Source organism: Hippichthys cyanospilos, chromosome 2, assembly GCF_059441005.1.
Source record: "Hippichthys cyanospilos isolate Australia breed blue-spotted pipefish chromosome 2, RoL_Hcya_1.0, whole genome shotgun sequence".
Classification (NCBI taxonomy): Eukaryota; Metazoa; Chordata; class Actinopteri; order Syngnathiformes; family Syngnathidae; genus Hippichthys; species Hippichthys cyanospilos.
The window spans coordinates 12,833,068-12,855,088 of NC_142370.1; the positions used below are offsets into that span (position 1 = coordinate 12,833,068).

A 22,021-nucleotide genomic window follows, 5' to 3' on the forward strand; every position below is an offset into this window, starting at 1 on the left:
TTTTTTGTCATGTCATTTATTGGTGTCATGAATATACATGTCTGTGCTTTAATCATGTTTTATCATTTATTCATTATTGTTAATTTGTTCACTGAACCCCCTCGCCCATTTTGTCCAAAGATCATGCTAATGTTCGCTCAAATGTGCATTATTATTCATTGCTCATGTTAGCCATTGTTGATGCTGTTCTTCGTTTGTTGGGCGCAAAATAACATTTGTTGCTGTGACACCCAGTGACCTTGGATGCTCCAACTACTTCCTGTGTGAGGCACAAATGTTAGCATAGATTAGCATCTGTTCTGTCATGATGTATGCAAGCAATTGTTGGCATGGCCGTCCGTGTTGGATAACGTGATTTTCTTTGTGAGGTGCAATTTTTGCACAACTTTGCATTAGTGAAGACTGAAGCAAATTTGTAGAAAAGTATAACTGTGGACATTGTCATCATGACAATCTTGAACACACCGGCGGATTTCCTTCGTGCGGTGCAAAGAAGCGTGATGGGAATTTGCAGCAAGTCCACCATTCGAGTGTGATGTGCAAAAGACATCAGTCTCTGCAAACATTGTTGGGGTAGCTGTCTTCGACTGTTACCATTGTGAGTAATCACACAGGAAGTAGAGGGATGACAGTCAAGTTGTGTCTTCATGTTGATGTCAAATTGCTAACATCGGCATGGTTCACTTTTTATTGGTATGCCTGTCAGTCAGAAGAAGTCCAGTGAACAAAGAATGTGTTGAGACCAAATACCTACAACGGTATCCATGCATAGTAGTGACGTCTCTCAGCATTCCACCCCAGGAGCATTCCTGAATGATGCCACGTCTCAGTGGTTGATGAAAACAAAAATCATTAGAAAGTCGTCATGCAAATAAGAAAGGACGTTTCCCCCCCTCAATGTATTTTTCATTTTTTGGAATATGCCGGCTAAATTTGAAGTCTTCTGAAGCTCATGCACGGACAAGATGACGATGTCCAGACTTTTTTTTTTTCTTTTCTTCATTTTTGGGTGGTGTGGGCGGGGTTGTTTGACGGGTGCAGGTAAATGTTTATAATACAAAATATATTACAATTTGTGCTTGGTCACACGCTCACACAAGCTCACTTTCAAGTGGCAGAGGAGGAAACCGAGGAATATCAAAGTGGCCACGTGCAAAAGCAGCACTAATGTTTAAGCTAGCGGGCGGTCAAGATTAACTTCAGTTTTCTTCCATCGTCACTACAAATGTGATTTAACATGTCATGATCATGAATTAAATTTGTGTAAAGTGTCAATACAAAATAATAGCAACCATTAAAGTCCGTCCATTGTTTTTTAGTATGCTTCCTGACTGCCAGTAAATGTCGGGGTATATTCGGACAAACGATTAGCCAATTTCAGGGCACATACTTTATAGCCAAACTAGCCTATGTCACTGACAAACATGCATTCCCCTTCACATCCACACCAATAGACAATCACTTCATCTTCAAAGCGTTTTCCAAATGTAGGGAAAAAATGAATGCAAGCACAGCAATAGCAAGAAAATGACACCTGAGGGCGATGGCCAAAATACAAACCCAAAAATTGTGAGGCAGAAACAGCGCTGCTAACAAATAAACTTTGCGCGACGTGTTGCCCGTTTTCTTTTGTGACAGTAAATTAGCATAATGAGATGCTCAGTGTCGTACGATGGAAGAAAGCTGACCTCGGAATATTTGCTTCATTCGTCAACTAATTTCGTTTATTTCAAACACGCGACACACGAACATGTCATCCTTTTGTTGATTATTGTCGATTACTTCCAACTTTGCGATGACTTCCCGCTTTGCATATTTGGATGTCCGCTTTCATCATCAGCTGAGGACGAAGCCGGGAAGAACAGAGCGCTCGTTTTCATGTCGTCTACCCGCAATCCTCAGCCGGCTGCAGACTGTCAGCAGCGACGGGCATCAGGCAGGCAGGCAGGCGGGAGGGAGGGTGCGGGGCGCACGGGTCAGGCCCCGGCAGAGGTTACAAGGAGGAGATCTTGACGGCGTCGGGGGTGTAGGCGGTGGCGCGCGTGTTGCGCAGGATCCCCCCCGGGATGCCGGCGGGTGAGGACGGCAGGCTCTCGTCGGGCGTGTTGGCGGGCGGCGTGGGGATGCTAATGATGGCGGCGCTAAAGTCTTGCTCGCCACAGTTCAGCTTAAGGTTGATCTGAGCGTTCAGGCTGGAGCGACTGAAAAACAGACACAGCAATGACTCGAGGAGGCCGTTTGCATCAGAATTGAGTGATAATGCTCAAGTGCTGACACTGAACTGACGTAGAGATCGCCGAATTGTTGAAATGTGGAATGGAAACAAAGTGTGGGAGGGTGAGGTAAATAACTATGCAAAATACTTTTTTGATTTGTGTATTTTACTGTGAAAATGTGGGAATTCTGGGAACATTGTATCGGTATTTGCTCTGTGCATGTCCTGAATGAAATTAAGGATTCCAAGCTGCAATGGTTTGACTCGGTGAAGAAATTTGGAAAGAGGAAGTAACTGTATGAAACATCTCTAAATTTGGGGATTTTATTATGAAGATACGCAAATTTTGTAAGTGTAATCATTGCTCATATGTCCTGTACGATTGAAAGTGAAATGGTTTGTTTGGGTCAAGAATTAAGGAAGGTAGATGTGTAAACTGTCTTATAATTTGGATATTCTATTGTGAAAATGTGCAAATAAGAATTAAACACATGGTGTAAACTGTACAATACTAGTCTAACTAGTCCAAACTGAAAGTTTGGAATCACTCTCTAGTTCGGTGTTGTAAAAAGTTAAAGAAGTGTAAATTAAAAATTAAGTCATCCGCATTATAGAGAAAAATTAATAGATTGTTTAATTTTCCATCAGAATTCAGATTATTTAAGTGGGAAATTCAACTTTAAAGTCAGAATGAAAATAAAAACTGTGGGAATTTTAATTGCCTTTTGAATTCTGAGAATAAGGTATACTTAAATAAAATATACCTTTGAAGAGAGAATTTTCACTCTAAAGTCGGAGAATTATCATGTTTAAGTGAGAATTCTCACTTTCACGTCAAAAATAAATGAGAGAAAATTGAGAATCCTGCCCCATATTTTCTTCTTCACTTGCGTTCATCCTTTTTTTTTTTTATTTGCTGCTGAACACTTTCAAAGTGAGATAGTTTGGATCAGTCAAGAGTAACGTGTGAATTCACTTCAATATTCCCACAACAACAGCAAAGTTAATTGTTGACGTTTTATGGGGTGCATTGTTTACGTCTGCGGTGGACCAGGCGTGCCCTTCCCGTGCAGCGTGTCCAGCTCTTGCACGCTGCCGCGGCTCACGGACACCGTGGAGTTGGCCAGCCGCATGGCCGCTCGTCTTCGGACGCGGCGGGGGCAGCAGCCGGTTGAGTGGTTTGGCGCCCCCTGCTGGCTGGACATGGAGGTGCTGCGGCTGGTCCGGAAGCCCACCGACTCGGTGATGCATAGCTCGCTGTAGTTAAGCTCATCTGTGAATTCGTGGTTCTGTGGGGGGAAATAGCCAGCTCCTTTAAGCAGATTGCCTAACGCGAAGGAACAGGTGGACGAGGACAGGTACACAATAAAACTAACAAGACACTCACACGAGGGACAAGAAAAACATGAAACAAAACCGACACAGACACACAGGGAGTGCGTGTGGATGTTGCCTCCGCAACCCATAAAAATAGCAATTAACTACGCCCACGTCGCTTGTTAGCTTGAGCTTTTTATAGGCCACTTAGCTGAACAAAAACAAATGTGGTGAAGACGCTTTGGCAGTGGTTTTCATAATGTGGTCCGCGGACGCCCGGGGGTCCGCGGCCTGACTGCAGCGGGTCTGTGAAATAATTTGGGTGTTTTGAAACTGATTTAGTTGATCTTTTAACAGTTACATATTTGTGCTTTGTTCAGCTGAGTCTTTGTTGTTTAGCGCCTCCTCTGGCCGCTGTTGATAGTGCGCTGTCTGTCTACCGAGATAGAAACCACCGTAACGACAAGACAGAACATTGGTTTATTAAAAAAAAACAAAAAACAATGCATGCTAAAAAGGCGATGAAGCCAGCAAAGTTAAAGACGCATTTTATTTTGTATTACTGAATAATTGGCTGCAAACCTTTTGTCCTACGGAGTTGTAGAATTTGCAATTGTGATTTTCCAAAACTCAGTACAGCTGAATAGTAACAAATATAGAAATAGTATAATATAATCATAGTAACTTGTCAAGTTGAATATGGTGCTGAATAAAAAGGGCACTTATGTTTGGCTTAAATGATTTTGTTTGTTTGTTTTGTTTCTGCAAACATTTGCAGTGGGGGTCCTTGCAAAATTTGCTTTCCAAAAGGGGTCCCTGACCCCAAAAGGTTTTAGAACATCTGCTCTGTGGAACTTCCACTAACAATCCGGTCTAAACTTAGACCCTTTCGTACACCAAAATATCAACATACTTCAAACAAATATTAGAGTGGAACATAGCTTTCCATGCCCAAGTTGTTGTATGATTTGGATTTCTACCCCTTTTTCCATCAACATTTTGTCCGGAGCATCTAACAGAAGGCATCCATCCCTACAGTATGTCCTCGTGACTCACTCTGTCTTCTTTCTTGTTGAATGAGCATCACCCTGTGCATTGAGCCAAAACATTTCTTAATAATCAATTTTTTGTGCTGGTTTATTGAGCGTGGCTGCCAAATGACCCACCATTGGCCCAAAAAAAGTTTAGAGAGTGCCACTCCTTAGAAAGTCATTCACTGCTAACCTCTATAAACAATAGATCTTTGACATTTATAGCAATCAATGCTAGTGAATGAGATAAGGGAAGAAACACAATGGAATTCAAAAAGAAAAACAAGTATGGTGGGTTTACATTTTGTTACCAGAATTATTACGTCCATTTTCAAAATATTTTTTTTTTATACTAGACATTTTCAAACAAATTAAACTCCAAAACCAAGGTTCCACATACGACGTGTCTTTTAATCAGGTCTTTAGAGGCTAATTGTGGCATCTTAAGGAATTTCAGAGGGGGCTTCAAAATACTGTACACTTATTATTATTATAATTATTACAAGAAATGTGATCATGATAATAACATATATGTATGAGCATATTTTACTGACCGTAGTCTTCTCTAAACAGTGAAGAAGGTGATGATGTTGATGTTCAAATGCTGATTTGTTCCTTACGCACAGAGCGCTGCTGTCACTGTCCCGGTCCTGTACACACACACACACACACACACACATGCACACACACAAACATGCTGCATTGTGGTGCTGTAAATGTACTCTACATATTTCTACTGGAAGTGTTTTTTAATCACTTGTTCTTGGTTCGCTCAACATTCTTATGTCATCAGCCTTAAAAAAATGAACTTGGCAACTTCAGGATCAGCCTCTGTATGCTTGAGCATTTACACGTTTACATGTGGGGGAGGGGGTGGGGTGTGGAGAGATAGAACAGAGTGACAACGCAGGCTTAGACTGGCCCTTTAAGAGCAGTTGAAATGCAATGTGGGAATGGGCGGGGGGTAGCGGCAGCGCTCCACTCCGCGGCGAGAGCTTAGTTAGTGGCCGACGCTCTCCGTTCAACCTCCATACTATGAGTAGGAGATCACTTTTTTTCCCACACAACAACCTACTTACAAAATTAAAAAACTACTGTACAGAGACAAATTATTTGTGTTGCGTCTTTATGTTGTGTGTATGTGTGTCTCACCCCAAGGGCTCGGTCCTCTTTGTACTGCAGGAAGGCGTTAGTTGTTCCTTTCTTTGCCATCCGGATTCGGGCCAACCGCACTTTCTGTAACAGATTTGTTATGAACATTGTGCCTTTATTGTTCTTTTGGAAACACCCAGGAGGTAAAGTCAAATCTGTGTAGTTGTAAGATTAAGATAGTCAGTTGTATTGGCATAGTGCAGTTAGTTAAATCAGTTTAATTAAACTAGTGCAGTTAGAGCTGTCATGTTTTGTTGTGGGTTGTTGTTGGAGGTTTTTTTTTTGTTTCGGGGGGGTTGGTGTTTTCTAGTTGTGGGTTTTGGGGTTGTGTGTCAAGTTCTTGTTTTGTTCCTCTCTTGTCTGTCCTTAGTGTTATTGGGTCCACCTGTCTGTCTGTGTTTACCCGCCCGCTGTGTCAACCAATCAGCTTCTCTTGCCTATTGTTCCTGTGAAGCTGTTGTGTGTTACTTTGTTAGTGTTGAGTGTATTTAGTTCGGGTTATTAGTTTAGGGTTATTGTCTTTGTCTATGTCCACTGTCCAGACATCTTACCTCCTCCCTGTCGCTGTCCCTCTGCCCTAGCCACCGTGAGTTTAGTCTTTTAACTTTGGAATTTTTTTTTGTCACTTCGTAAACTGTTTTCTTCTTGTTTGCCTATTATAATTAAGGCAGTGAGGACAGTTAGAGTACTGTAGTTTGAGTGTCTATTGTAGTCATGAGTCAGTGACTGAGTTGACGTTGCCGTTGATGGTGTTGCGGTTCTCCGGTTCCCTGACCTGCTGCGCTCGCATCTTGTCTGCGCGCTGGTTCTGGTGGTAGATCCGACTGAAGTTGGACACGATGACGGGCACGGGGAGGGCGATGACCAGCACGCCGCTCAGTGAGCAGATGGAACCGAAAATCTTTCCGGCAATAGTGTTGGGAACCATGTCGCCGTACCTGCAGACAGCAACGTTAACATGAGGAACTGTGGATTCAACCATTGCAATGGCATGTCACGTGATGTCGTCGTCTTGCCGCATGATGTCCTCCAATGAAATCTGCATCTCACCTCGCGTCACATGACGTCAATATCATGTCACCCCTGTATCTTGCCACATGTTGTCGTCTAATGTCTGCATGCCACCTCGTGTCACATGATGTCATTAGCATGTCACCATCATGTCACATAATATAATGCTCCTACAATCTGATGCCATTCTCATATCACATTGTTCTATCGTTACATGGTTATCCTCATGTCACCTAGAGTCATGTCCATGTCGTATGATATCACCTGATGGCACAACATCCTCCTGTCATTTGACCTCATGTCATCCTCATCTCAACGTTACCCGATTTCATCCTCCGGTCCAACCAATGTCATCATGTCTTCTGATATCATGTTCATATCACACCATCCTCATGTCACCTGATGCCAACCTTATATCATTATCATGTCACTTCATCCTCATGTAAGAGGAAATCATCATCATGCCACATGTCATCTTTACGTTATCTGGTGTCTTATGCCACATAATGTATCATGCTCATGTGTATCTCACCTGATGCCATAGTCACATCACATCATTGTCATACACATGATGTCATCTCTCTCTGATGTCACCTGAAGTCTTCCCATGTATTCATAATGTCACATAATTCTCATGTCACATATCTGTTTTTTTCATGTCAAATGATGCCACCATGTCATCAAATGTCATCTTCAAGCCATCCTGTGTCTTATGTTACATCATGTCATCATCCTCACGCGCATGTCATCTGATCTCATTTTCATGTCAAATGTTTTCCTCATGTTATATCACAACGTAACATGTGATCATGTTACGTCATCCTCCTATCACATGATGTCATCATCTAATCACGTCATCTTCATGTAATCTGGTGTCTTTTTAAATCACATAATGTTATCCTCTAGTGCATGTCTTCTGATGTCATGTTCAGTTCGGATGTTATTCTCATGTTCACTGATCTCATCCCATGTCATCAAATGTAATCTTCTAGTCATCTGATGTCGACATCATCTCATGTCATATCGTCATGTTACATGAAATCCTCATCATACCACGTCATCTTCATGCTAACTGATGTTCCCTTCAGGTCATATGCAATCCTCATGTCACCTGATATCGTAGTCACGTCACATGATGTCATCCCTCTCTCACCTGATGCAATCCTCATCATGTCACGTCTACCTCATGTCACCTGACATCCTCCAGTCACTTGTCATGCCATCTGGTGTCTTATGTCCCATCATCCTCATCATCTTCAGGTCAACTCAAGTCATGTCAGCTGATGTCATACTCAGAATACTTTATCCTCATGTCACATGATGTCCTCCGCATGTCACGTAAGATCATTGCCATGCTATGTGTCATCTCCATGCTATCTGGTGCCTCATATCATCCCCATGTCAAAATCATGTCACATGACATTGTCACGTGGAAGGCACACATACATACACAAAGGAGAGGAGAGGATGCCGGTTGGTCGGACGTCAGGACAAATAAAGGTTTTACAAGAGTGGGAGGTCCCAAAAGGGCTGGGTCATCCCGGTTCTACTGTTTAAATATTTCATGATGGTATTATGTCATCCTGCACTCAACACGGAGGGAAACTCTGAGGAGGGAATGTTCCAGAAGAGCGACAACAACACTAAAAAAAAGATGCGGGAGGGATGAATGGTCACCATGACAACCGCCAGACAAACCGACACATGAACCCGACGGACAACCTTCTAGTAGGTAAGGATTACCGTAAGGACGGAATAGGAGACAAGAAAATAAGGAAATCGAGAGACGAGGAGACAAAAAGAGAAGGAAGTGAGGCCATGCGGAAAAAGGAAAGAAATAATGCAAAGTTTTTAATGGGCCTGAAAGTAAACATACTGATTCCAGAACAGGCCTGATAAAAAGAAAGAAAGAAATAAAAAGTGCATTAGTGGTGAGCTGACCAATCAGGCTCTCTGCCTGATGCTTATCAGCCAATCGTGATTCAGCCCAGACAGCCAATGCTAATTGATTTATGGTTCCGCTTCACCGCTCAGAGGAGACAAAAAGTCCTCCTGTTAGCTGCACACTGAACTGAACAAACACTCGGTGACTTTCAAGCTTTTTTTCATGTTGGGTTCTCTTACCTCGCTTTCATTTCATGCACTACTTGGGACTTTGACTTTAGGCTCTCGATCCCTATCTGACCCTAGGCCGTAAATGTTATCGTTGACTCCCCAGTATCTCGTTTTAGTAACTATCTGTCGTAACTAGTGAGTATATGGCTTGGTAATTGACTCTTGTCCATCCTTTCCTAGTTCAGTGGTTCTCAACCTTTTTCCAGTGAAATATGTTTTCAGCCATGTACCCCTGAACGAGTGCAAAGCATTTTGGGGTTTAAAAAAAAAAAAAAAAACGTAAAACATGCCATCAGTGTCTGATTTATTAAACTTTAGACCCTTTCAAACTTCATTTGTGTGCCTCCACAAAAAAATAATCAACCTAAAACGTCCTCTTTTGGACCATAGAAGAAATCCGTTATCAAAAAGCAATAATTTAATTATCATAAATATTCTTCCACGAAAAATAATTAACATAAAGTGTCAGACCTGTTCTCAAAAAGAAAGAATTATAAACAAATATTTTCAACAGAAAAATATCAAACATAAAGGCTTCCTGTTTTGGGATAACAGTAGAGATCTCCTCACGAAAATATATAATGAATGAATATATAATTATTAATAATTATTTATCCCCAGAAAAAGAATCAACACAAAGTGTCAGTACATTCCATATTTAATGGCATAAAAAATGGAGTGACACCGCTTCACTGTCTTTGACTTCGCTAGTTGTTGGGTCCCCATGACTGTGACTTACTATCCTGTAAAATTTGCCTTTCCGCTAAGTGGTCCCCTCCTATTGGCCCATACCAATTCGTAGTTGACTCGCTAGACTCTCATGTCCGAGTTCACTCTTTTGGATCTCGTGGGTCTCGCATTGCATTTTACTCTCAACCCTCGCGGTGATTGACTCTCTGGGTCTTAGTTGACTCAAGGTCACAAGTGTCAAACTCCGATGGATCCCGATCAAAAACTCCACCATGTCGGAGACTGAGGCAAGACCAAGTAAAAACGCATTTGACTCCTAGACGAGACCGGGACCCATATAAAGCGGTCCCAAGACAGGTTTTGAGCACAAGACCGATATTGAGTACACGGTAGCGTGAATGGACATTCTTTGCTCAAAAAACATGAAATGAATATTAGTATCAGACATAAGGTATGCTCCAATGTATGCCGTATAGCCTGATACCAAGGGCCCAGGCCACGAACCGCCGCCATAATGGACTTCTGTCCCTCGTCTGTTCACTCCCTTGGTTATTACGCTGCGGTCGACTCTCAGCCCTCGTGTTATAGTTGACTGTCTCGCGTCTCGTGCCGCAAGGCCTTTTCACGCAGCATTTGCCCGGTGTCACAGATGCGTGGGACAGCGCACACGCACAACAGTGGAACCTCACCCTTATTTGGAAGCGCTGACGTAGCAGCCGATCAGGACGTAAACAAAGAGGCTTCTCCCACCCGATTAGACAAGAAATAGACCGCACCTCTGCAAGATGTATCTGTCAGCGTTACAAAAGGAAGTCCTGGCTTTGCTCATTTTAAAGAGGAGGAGGATGAGTCAAGCAGCAGAAAAATAGGTTATGGTTGCATCCCATTGTAACGGATTGACAGGAATTTGGAGACAACAATCTCATTCGTGAGTTACGGTTCAAGGCTGCTTCGTGGTATATTTCAGGCTGAGCAAGGAGCATTTTGAAAGCCTCCTGCAGAGTTGGCCCAAACCTCACTGCAGCCGCGGTCCCGCCCCCTCAGCACATACACAACAAATGGATTCGTCGATAACGTGCTGTGGGCTGCTAAGTACAGCATGAAAAGGCCTTTAGTTTCCTCTCTAGTCACACTGTAGCCGACTGTCATGGCTCTCACGTCATAGCAGACTCATGTCGGAGTTGACGTTCTTGTCACAGTTGGCTCTCTTGCCGCTCGTGTCACAAGGCCGTAAACGAGTTGTTGTACATTTCTGTTTCGCAATTCAGTTAAAGTTCCAGTAGTGGTTGAGTTGGACGTCGATCATTTCCAGTGCAGCATCAAGGCCGCCGGAGTCCTCGTCTTCCTCGTCTTCCTCGTCTTCCTCGTCTTCCTCGTCCTCCTCATCTTTCGTCCTCCGAGAGATCTCCCCCCTCTTCTTTGGCAGCCATGTTTAATTGATAATGTAATGATGAAAGTTGCAAGAGGAAGGATGCTGGTTCCGTGTTTTCTCCCCGTCTGCTTAAGATGTGACTCTCTTCCTAACCTTTAGCATTTGAATGTACTTTATCTTGGCAGTATTTTATGGTACAACGCCGTCTTTGTTGACATCTTTTGATTAATATTCCTTACAGCCTGACGTACAACAATATATAAAACTATATTACTGCAACGTCTGTATAATAGAAATACACAAGTGTGCTTCACTTTCACTATATTGGTCAACTATTACGCGCGTTTACTTTTTACAGTACTACACAATGGATGGCTTTAGGTTACTGTTGCTCACAAGTACACGGTAACACATTAGTGCATAGTAACACGAACTGCTACACTTCAGCAGCGTAACACATGCATTCGTATACAGCAATACCTACAAGTACACTTTAGGACTCACTGCTACACATACACTTATATAATAGCATCAGTTACAGTAATGATTATTGCAGTGGCGGTCCACGCGTTTCAAAATGGCGCACGCCTTACTGGCCGTTGCATCACCTTAATCGTGTACAACACAGGCTATTTTGCGGAGCATTTAAACATCAATAAACCCGCATCACCAATTAAAACTTGTCACTACACGTGGTACTGTCAAAACATAAAAATAAAAGTGAATTTGAAATTATTTATCCACAAAGTTTTATGAAGTCCACCAAGAGGAGGCAAGCTTTAACAAGAATGTACCTAAATTACAAATCGCAGTTTCATACAAGAACATCATTTGATTTATTTACCATGAATTTCATATGTTGCGGAGAGTGAGAACTATATTGTAGCCTAGGAGGCTGCGCTGGAGCACTTCTTCCACATAGCAGCTCAGACCAATGAGCGGTCAGACACATATGATTCAACAATGTCACTTTTATTCCTCTTATAAAGTCCACTGCCGACCGTGGCAACTCCAGGGCACTCAACTGAATTTTTTCTTTATCAATGTCCTCTGTTTGTCACGGTGACTGCTTCATAACTCAATGCGCGCCACAATCACCCACCAATTCAATGTAAACAAGTCCAATACACGCCCGCTATATATATATATATATATATATATATATATATATATATATATATATATATATATAAAATTAAAAGTAAATGGACTTTTATTATAATTATGATAATGATGAGGTTATGTTAGGCCAGCAGAGACGGCCTTGCTGGCTCTGATGACCCACCACTGGGTTATTACTATATGCGTATACAGTAAGACTTACTTGCATTCAGCAGTGCATAAAAGTACAGTACATGATCTCAACTACAGCGATTACACATACTCACTAACAAACACAATTAAATACATATGTGCACAATAACACATACTGTACTACAATGCACACAGGTGCACACTTGGTACAAAACACACCAGTATGAGTTACAAAAAAAAGCTGAATACGAAGTGAATGTGGATATGATGAGTCTGTATCTAAATTCAGCTCCTCTGGTTATTTTTAGTGCACACCAAATATAATGTTACGCCTGTCTGTCTGTCTGGATGGTTGAATGGATGGATGGACGGAAAGACAGGTGGATACTGCAGACAGACAGACAGACAGACAGATAGACAGATAGATAGACCTAGATGTTTGATAAAGTTTTCTTATTGATGCTGAAGCTGCAAACTGTAACTTTTTTGTCGTGGTTGTCATCATCGTGGTGGCGGCCAGCGGAGCAGAGCAATAAAAAGACGAGTTGATGAGAAGAAAGAGGTGAGCTGATGCCGAGCTCTTGTGACAACAAAGTCAGTAAATAAAGAGCAGCAGTGAAAAGAAAAAAAAAAGCAAGACAGGAAAACTCATTCTGTCTCTGAAATTCAGTTCCTCTTAAGAATCCAGCATTCGAAACCGTTTCCATCATGAGACACCCGACGAACATGTTATGTTTCACTTTGACATACACACATGGTGTTATGACTACTTCAACACACAATTACCTTAAACAGATAGAGCAGATTTCTTAACAGCCTAATTACATTGATAAACGTGAAACAAACAGATGTGTCAGTTATGTCCAGTTTAGTTCAAGTGAAAACTAAAAAAATTCAGGTCCAGAAAGTAAAAAAAAATCCTCCCACAGTTCGGCTTAAACCACATGTGCGTTCACTTAACAGGTAACGAGCTCGAGCCAATTAGAAGCACCTGTGGCTAAAGCCAAACTGTGGCAGGGTTTTTACTTTCCGGACCTGGATTTCCCATCCCCGCATCTGATATAAACTGAAAATCAATACAAAACAAGGGACATGCAATTACTCTCTTGGCTTTGACCCACCTCAATGCAGTACAAAATGATTTGACTCGCTGCATAAAACGCAGACCTGTTTACCGAGGTGCCGCAAGATGATGGAAAACCACTACTTTTTTTCTGAAATTCCTCAACTCCAACATTTCTGGCAGTGATGCGTAAGATGATGGATAAGTATAGCTTTTGTCAAAATAGTCACTAACTCACTTCAGCGTAGCTCAGCAAAGAAAAGCCAACAAAGCATTGTTTTTGTCTAAAATGAAGCTCCACTGAAATGACACAAGATGAGACAAATTGTCTAGATTTAAGCTACAAATCTCAGGTTGAAAGGTGCACAGCACAGGGTGGCAGCAAAGCACTACAGTCCTTTTATCTAAATTAAATATTACAACCCACTTCAGCGTAGTTCCTTGGCACTGAGATGCCACGCAATAAAAATCCTTAACTCACTTCAACATAGGTCCTTGGCAGCAAGAGGGGAACGAAGCAGAACTTTTGTGTAAAATGAAGCTTCTCACCTTACTTCATCATAGTTGCCCAGCAACGAAATGGCACATGATAAATTAAAAGCAGGACTTTAGCTTAAATGCTCAAATCAATTTAGTGCCTTGGCACACAGTTACCATAAGAATGCAACAAAGCACTACTTGTGTCAAAACAGAACTCCAAAACTCTCTTCCTCATTGTTAGTAGGCACAAAATAACACACGTTGAATGAAAATGACTACTTTGTCTAAATTTAAGCACAACCACGAGAAGATGGGAAGGACTAAGCACTGTGAATCTTGATGATTATATGTATCTAAGAGCAATCAAACACACTGTGACTTATGACAAGAAACAACATGTTCCAACATGCTACAACAAGGGACAACATACTGTGACTCACTACAGCTCATGACTCCTTGCTGTGACTCACAACTACTGCTATTAAGTGTGAAAGTGTACTTTTGTCCATCCGTGATAAAACACATTGATTAAGACACCACGACCATTGTTACACACGCGTGCCGTGTACGTGTGGGCTGCGGAAGAATGAGGATTGGTCGCCACGCTCGAGCAGCGCGGCGTGGGAGGCGCACTCAGCAGGACACATAAACACGAGGCAAACGTGTGTGTGGTCGCTATGGCGACACACAAGCGAAGGTGGTTGGAGGGGGGGGGGGCGACTTACCCCAGTGTCGTCATGGTGACGATGGTGTACCAGAAGGATGCCGGAATGGAGGTGAAGGTGGAGCCCTTGGTCCCCTTCTCGGCATAGAACATGACGGTGGCGAAGATGATGATGGCCATGGTGAGCGAGAAGAGCAGGAAGCCCAGCTCCGAGGCGCAGCTCTTGAGAGTGTAGCCCAGAATCCTCAAACCCTGCGAGTGACGCGAGAACTTGAAGATCCGGAAGACGCGGAAGACCCTCAGCGTGACAAAGGCGCCGCTCACGTCCTCGTTCTCGGGCATGACCAGGCCAATGTAGTAGGGCATGATAGCCACCACGTCGATGACCGACATAACCGAGCGCATGAACTTGCAGCGACTGGGCGCGGCGAACAGACGCATCAGGTACTCAAAGGTAAAGATGAGCACGCACGCCGTGTCCATGCAGAAGAAGGCCAGCTGGTACTTTTCGCCGCACGGGAGGTCTTTGACGCTCCCCTTTGGGGGGCGGCAGGGGACGGTCTCCACCACATTGGCGATGACCGACACGGCGATGAAGAAGCCCGTCACGTAGTAGAAGACCAGCGCCATGGTGGACGTGTGCGGGTTCTCAAAGGCTCGCCACAAGCGCTCCCTGGGGGTGCTGTGTGGGGGCAGGGGTGCGTCCATCGCCTCATTGGCCTCCGTGTCCTCTGCCAGACGCTCCTGGTTCTCCTTTTTACGGTCTCGATATTCCTGAGGACCAAATATATATATACATAAGAAATATGTACTCTTCTGGTCACCAACAACCGGCATCTTTGCTCGGGTGTGGGCATTACGTATTAAAGAGTGATGATCTGAATCACAAATGTCAAACCCATTGGTCCTTGAGAGCCGAATCCTGCATGCTTCAAATGTTTCTTCCGCCAACATCCCTGATTCAGATGATTAGCAACATTATCAAGCTTTTGTAGAGAGTGCTGAAGAGCTGATCATTTGAAGCAAATGTTTTGGAGGAGGGAAACATCTAAATCATGCAGGATACCCTTACGTATATAACTGTGGTCTAAATGAAGCTTCTCAATTTACTTCAACATAGTTCTATGGCACTGGGAAGCGTCAAAGCACGACATTTGTCTACATTTAGCTCTAAAATCAATGTCAATATTGTTCCTTGGCCTCACGAACCAACAAGATGGATAAAACACCACTTTTGTGTAAGAGAAAAAAGAAATACGCTAACAGGATGATTGTAAATTGTTAAGATTGTCTGAATGAAGCTTCTTTTTACATTGTTTCTTGGCACCATAATACTTTATTGTCCAAATTGAGCTCCTAATTTCAAAGGTTCCTTAGCAGCAAGATGTCATCAAGTGGTGGCAAGCCTCTCAGACTTTTAAGTTACAAGAAGAAATTTGGGGTTTTGACAGGGAAGGGGAGCTGGTACCTCCATGCAGCAATCGCCAATGATTTCGGGCACAATGCCATAGAAGGCCAACTCCTCGTCGAATGCCTGGATGCACTCGTGTCGTGGGTAGTGCAGTTTCCCGGTGCGGTAGAAATTGAGGATATGGCGAAACATTTCGGGGTCCCTGTCGAAGAAGTACTCCTGAGTATCGTCGTTGTAGAAGAACTCTTTTTCCGAGGAGCCTAGCAGTGTGTCGGGATAGCGGTCCAGTGTATTCTTCCATGTCTAAACAGACAAGCACATAGATTCAACTCAGGAGAGGTGAGGGTGTGGTTTGGGTTAGTAGAGTTTGAGCTGGCTAGCTAGGTAGGTGGGTTAGGCAGACAGACAGACAGACAGACAGACAGACAGACAGACAGACAGACAGACAGACAGGTATGTAGGTAGGTAGACAGACAGGTATGTAGGTAGGTAGGTTGATAGATAGATAGCTAGATAGCTAGATAGATAGCTAGCTAGCTAGCTAGCAAGCTAGCTAGCTAGCTAGCTAGATAGATAGATAGATAGATAGATAGATAGATAGATAGATAGATAGATAGATAGATAGATAGATAGATAGATAGATAGATAGATAGATAGATAGATAGATAGATAGATAGATAGAAAGTGTGCGTTTGTCCATAGATAGATAGATAAACTGATTGATTAGTGGCAATGCAAATGGCTGCCCTCTGTCTAAAGCTGCAAGAGACCATTGAGAGTGGATTTTTTTTTTTTTTTTACTCCCGTGTAAACTGTACAAACCAAGTTTTCATATAATCTTTTGGAGAGTGGAAGTAAAAATTAAGAAAGACAAAACTGACGTGATTGCATACTGTGCTCATGGTTATCATTGGGATGTGGTTGTGTTCAAAATCAACTAATCAAATTCAAATTTTTGTTAAATGGGAATTACTGTTTTTTTTTTCCAATAAACTATTTTTGTCTAACAATCACTATTTAAAAAGGAAACAGGTTCTATTTAGGATTGCATAGGGAAGGATTAGACTTGGGAGTAGGAGGTAGGTTTCAGATTTAAAGGTGAGGGTTCTGGATAGAGTTAGTTTCAAGGTTAGGACCGTTTTTGAAACTCCCTACCTGAAAGCGGACTCCACTGACGTTGACGTAGAGGATTTCGTCTGATCTGGATGAGTTGTCTACAGGTGGTTTGGGCATTGTCTTCTTGGCCAGCGGCAGCCAGCCCACGGCTGCCGCCCGCGCGAACGGCAGCCATGTTGCCACGCCGGCCGCCATCTTGCATCAAACCCACTTGGACTTGGGTGTAGGGGGTATGTCACTGACCCTGCCCTGACTTCCGGGTGAGGCGGCGGCTTGACATGTTGATAAGGGGGAGGGGGACCAATCAATGCTTGGCGTCACGTCATTAAAAAAATTCCAGGAAGTGTAGATGACACTCGGATGAAGAACATCAACTTTGTTGCTTTTCAGAACCAAGTGAATGTGCGTGTGCGTGCGTGTGTGTTGGCACACCGCAGTCTTATTAAATTGTGATGATGCTGGTGAAGTTGCAAGCTCAACACAATCTTCTCCTCCTCTTAAGTGTTTCTCAGCTTCATCTGCAGCTCCACGCCGCCACCGCCCTCTTCCTCGCTTGTCCTAACTTCCTGTTGCCGCTTGCTGCTCTCATTGGCTGAGCAGCAACGGCTCTGCGTCCATGTTTGGTTGTTCTGTCAGATGAAGGGGAAAAAATAGGGACAAAGTGAGAAGGAGCAGAGACATGGAAGAAAAGGATGGAGCCCTCAGGACGACCGCTCTCAAAAAAACTACAGTAATCTGATTACCGGCTCTGTGTGTGTAGGTGTGTGTGTGTGTGAGTGTGTGTGCACACGTGAGAGCAGCTAGTCAGAAGAGTCCAGTCAGGCTGAAAGTTTGATTCATAATTCATGAACACACTTTTGACTTGTGCTCTGTGTGTATGTGGAGGGGAGAGACTTGAAACTCTAACCTGGGCTCAACAGTACCACAAAAACGGAAGCATGAAGTCAGAGGTATGTAGAAGAGTGAAGTATATGGACTATAGCACGTAGATGGAGGTATGTAGAAGACAGAAACATGCACACAGCGCAGTGCATGAAAAGACTGAAGCCCTGTTGTCAGAAACATGTAAAAGACTGAAGCTATCATTGTAGAGTGAAACATGCAGAGGATAGAAGGATGTGAAAAACTAAAAGCTGCAAAAAAAAGCACATATAAGGCTGAAATGTGAAGTACACTGAAGCCTATAATCAGAAGGATGTATGGTAAAAGAATGAGGCATAAAGAGGACTGAAGCATGGGGAAGAGTGAAAAATAAAGACAAAGAACATACAAGAAGAAGAAAGAAGCATATAGAAGCTTGAACCGTGTAGAGTGAAGAATATGAAAAACTGAAACGTAGACAAAGTATGAAGACAAAAGCATGTCGAAGACTGAAACATGGACTGAAGGCTTGCCCATGAAGTCAGAAACATGTCGAAAATGAAAATGAAAAGACTATCATGGAGACAGAAGTATGTACAACACGGAATCCGAATCACGGAAATACGGACGGAAGCATGTTGAAGACTAAGCGTGAAGCTACAAACATGTAAAAGATTGAAAATGATAGAAGACTGAAACATGTAGACAGAAATGTGTACATCACATAAACAAGTACAGTTCATGGGAGCATGAAGACATGAGCATCCATATAACAGAAACATGTTCAAGAGTGGAGCATGGAGTCATAAGCTCAAAGACTGAAACATGTAATCAGAGGCATGTAGGCGGCAGAAGCATGTTGATAATCATGCACGCCACAAATGCTTACTGTATACAGAAGCGCGAAGACTATCACATACGAAATTGAAATGTAGACAAAGTATATAAAAAATGGAACTTGGGTTACAGTATGTACTGTAGAAGACTTAAGGCAGAAGCCTGAACTGAAACTAAAACATCTACACAGGACTATAAAGACACAAGCAATTTACAGATGCATGATGACATAAGCATATGGTATAAAACAGAAGCTTGTTAACTGAAGAATTTAGACAGAAGCCATTTAGTAGACTGAGGTATGTAAAAGTCCTCAAGAACCACTACAGTGCTTAAGTTAGATTGTTCCCACCTCCAACATACTTGACTCAAATGATCAGTTCATCAAAAGTTCCACAGGACCCTGATAATGATTCAGATCATTTGAATCAGATGTGAAGGAGGAAGGAAAATGCTAAAACATGCAGGATTGTGGCCTTGGAGGACCAGGGCTTGGCACCAGTGATGTAGACAGAAGCATATATAAGACAGAGGCATGTAGAATAAACCAGGTAAAAGACAAACATGTTTACATTTTGAAATGACGTGTAAAGAATAAAATTCACTCAAAAAGACTGACTTATACTCACTGACTCCCAGGGATATATTCGCTGAAGGCCCACATTGACTCGTATAGACTCACACTTGCTGGCTCAGATTCACATTGACTCTTACAGCCTCACATAAGACAAACAGAAGAAATCAACCCTTAATGCCCCTTAGTGTTTGTTACACTAACTCATCAGACCGACTTATCAGACTCATATTGACTTGTATAGACTCAACCAAATTGTGATAACATCACGACTCAAAATATCTTATATTAAGTCAGGCTAACTCAAGGCTCTGATCTGTCGTCTGACACTGAGTAGTATAGACTGAAAGAGACTCTTAAAGCTTCTCGTGACAAAAAATTGGCTTTTACAGGTTCATACTGGCTTGCATAGATTCACGCTAACTACAAAGCTCACCCCTGTGCTCACTAACAAGCATAGAGCTATACTGACTGATAAAGATTCCGACTCAAATAGACTCTCACCTGCTGAATATATACTCACGGACTCACTTGCTTGTCATCAACATGTCTATTGACGACTCTAAGAAATATTCTTAAATATTCTTAAAAGCCCACATTGACTCATTAAAATAGACTGTTAAAGACTCACACTGACTCCTATAGCCTCATACTGATTCCTAAAGATGTCTCTACTCTCATAGGCTAAGGCCAACTACACACCCAGCAAAACAACCAAATGGACTATTATGAACTTTTGTTGTGCAATTCTGTGTGCGTGTACTTTTATAGACTGGCTGAATTACATCGACGCTCTGATTCGCAAAGACTCACAATGACTCGCATGGACTTAAAATTACTGACTCGTACTGTACACTGTCTCACACAGACTGAAGCCGCCTTGTAATGACGCACATCTTGACGAGTTCAAGATGCAAACTCACAAATGTACTCAAACGGATTAATGGATGCAGATTCACTGACTGAAACGAAATCTTCAAATTCACATTGACTTGTGCAGACACCCTTTTTGTTGACTCGCATAGATTCGCATTGAGAAAATTGATGTCAACTGTGTTCTTATTGCACGAAGAAAAACGAGTCATAAAACAGGAAGCACTTCAGAGGTATTGACTCGACATGATTCGAGACCTAACTGCGAGGACTCAATCAACTTTTCCTGATTTAAAAAAGTAATTTTCAGCTTAGTGGAAACTACAGATGCAAGTGTGCGTGCGTGCGTTCATGAAATATTCATTTGAATAAAATATGTGTATATATGCGTGGTGCCCGCAACTAACAAACTAAAATGTATGTACACCAAAGTTCATCACTAATTTATACAAATGGATTATGTCACACAAAGGCACGTGTTTTGTTCTAGTCACTTTACTTGTCTAATGTTGTTCTTCATCATCGTCCTGCAGCTTCTGCTCAACTTTCTATTCTATCCCATTCTATTCTGGGCATCAGTGAATGTGGAGCACATCACATCCTACTTACCTCTGCTGCTTCTGACGCCCTACCGCCAGGAAAAGGAGGAGGAGGAGGATGACAATGAGGATGAGGAAGACAAAGAAGTTTCCGGAAGAAAAGTAAAGGCGAAGGAAGACAAGATGAAGATGGACGAGTCTTCTTTTAGGTTCTTGGGCTGTCGTGCTCTGCCACGGCGGCAACCAGCACATCTGCTGTCATCCTCTCCCTCTCTCTCTTCCACACCACACACACACACACACACACACAAACACACACACACATACACACACGTTGCGGCTCCTCCTACATTGGCTTGCTCAACCCTCCTGTTTTTCTCAGTCTCTTTCAATTTGTTGTCATTTCTCACTTACTCGTTTCCTCAACACACATGCACACTCATGCTAAAATTCAAACACAAAAACAGATAGTTAAATAAATATATGTGTGTGTTTATTAAGGATGGGACTATAATATATATATATATATATATATATATATATATATATATATATATATATATATATATATATATATATATATATATATATATATATGTGTGTGCACTTGCACATTTATGGTTTTCTAACAATCACTTGTAACTGCAATGTTGTAATCTACTTTTCTATTTTATTATCCCCGTCATCGCCATGGTGTTGTGTTCATGACGCAATGGTTTGCATACGGTGATAGTTAGACAGCTACACAGAATTAAACCTTCTAGCAAACATACACACGTACTTAATAATGAATGCCAGGGCGGGCTGGTCAGCTGTCGTTTTGCCGACGTTGCGCTCGCATCATCAAAGTTTCATGGACGAAAGTTACCTCATCAGCACTATATCGCGTCCACTAGGGGGCAGTGTGACAGGGGGGCCACATGGTTTCACTGACTTGTGTAGTTGAACGGTGACTCCTTCAGACTGACACTGCGTTGTCAAGACTCAAATTGACTCATACGAACTCATATTAACTATTAACGCCTAAAAGATACTTACAAAGTTTCATACTGACTCAAACTGACCAATACACACTGGTATTCCCTGACTTGTAAAGACTCGCAATAAATTCACTTGTATAGACTCAAATTAACTGATAGACTCATATCGACTGATGGGTCATATCAACTGACGGCAATTTGTATAGTACAGTAGACTGGAACAGACTTGTTAACTCACAGTATCCGGTAGTCACATTGACTTCTGAAAACTTAAACAGAAAGACCCATAGTCACTTATATGAACTGAAACGGACACTAGAGAGCACAAATTCACTCATACTGACTTATAAAGTCAGATTTGCACCGACATAAGACAGCTTTTGTTCTCTTCAAGACTCACTCTAACTTGTGTTGGCTCACTTTAAATTGTCAAGACTCCAGCAAGACTCATACTGATTTGTAAAGT

The 22,021-nt window shown here is 42.3% G+C and overlaps 1 protein-coding gene across 1 annotated transcript; it reads right to left on the reverse strand.

The window, feature by feature from the left end:
* Window positions 1-6: 6 nt before the first annotated feature.
* kcnd1 (potassium voltage-gated channel, Shal-related subfamily, member 1) lies at window positions 7-20,835 on the reverse strand. The gene is made up of 9 exons (XM_088402461.1): window positions 20,646-20,835; window positions 16,931-17,520; window positions 15,833-16,078; window positions 14,426-15,138; window positions 6,491-6,653; window positions 5,716-5,799; window positions 5,118-5,213; window positions 3,254-3,504; window positions 7-2,201 (listed from the first exon to the last, which is right to left on the reverse strand). The coding sequence occupies exons 2-9, from the start codon at window positions 17,084-17,086 to the stop codon at window positions 1,994-1,996; spliced, it is 1,917 nt and encodes a 638-aa protein (XP_088258587.1). The 5' UTR covers window positions 17,087-17,520; window positions 20,646-20,835; the 3' UTR covers window positions 7-1,993.
* Between the last annotated feature and the right edge of the window lie 1,186 nt (window positions 20,836-22,021).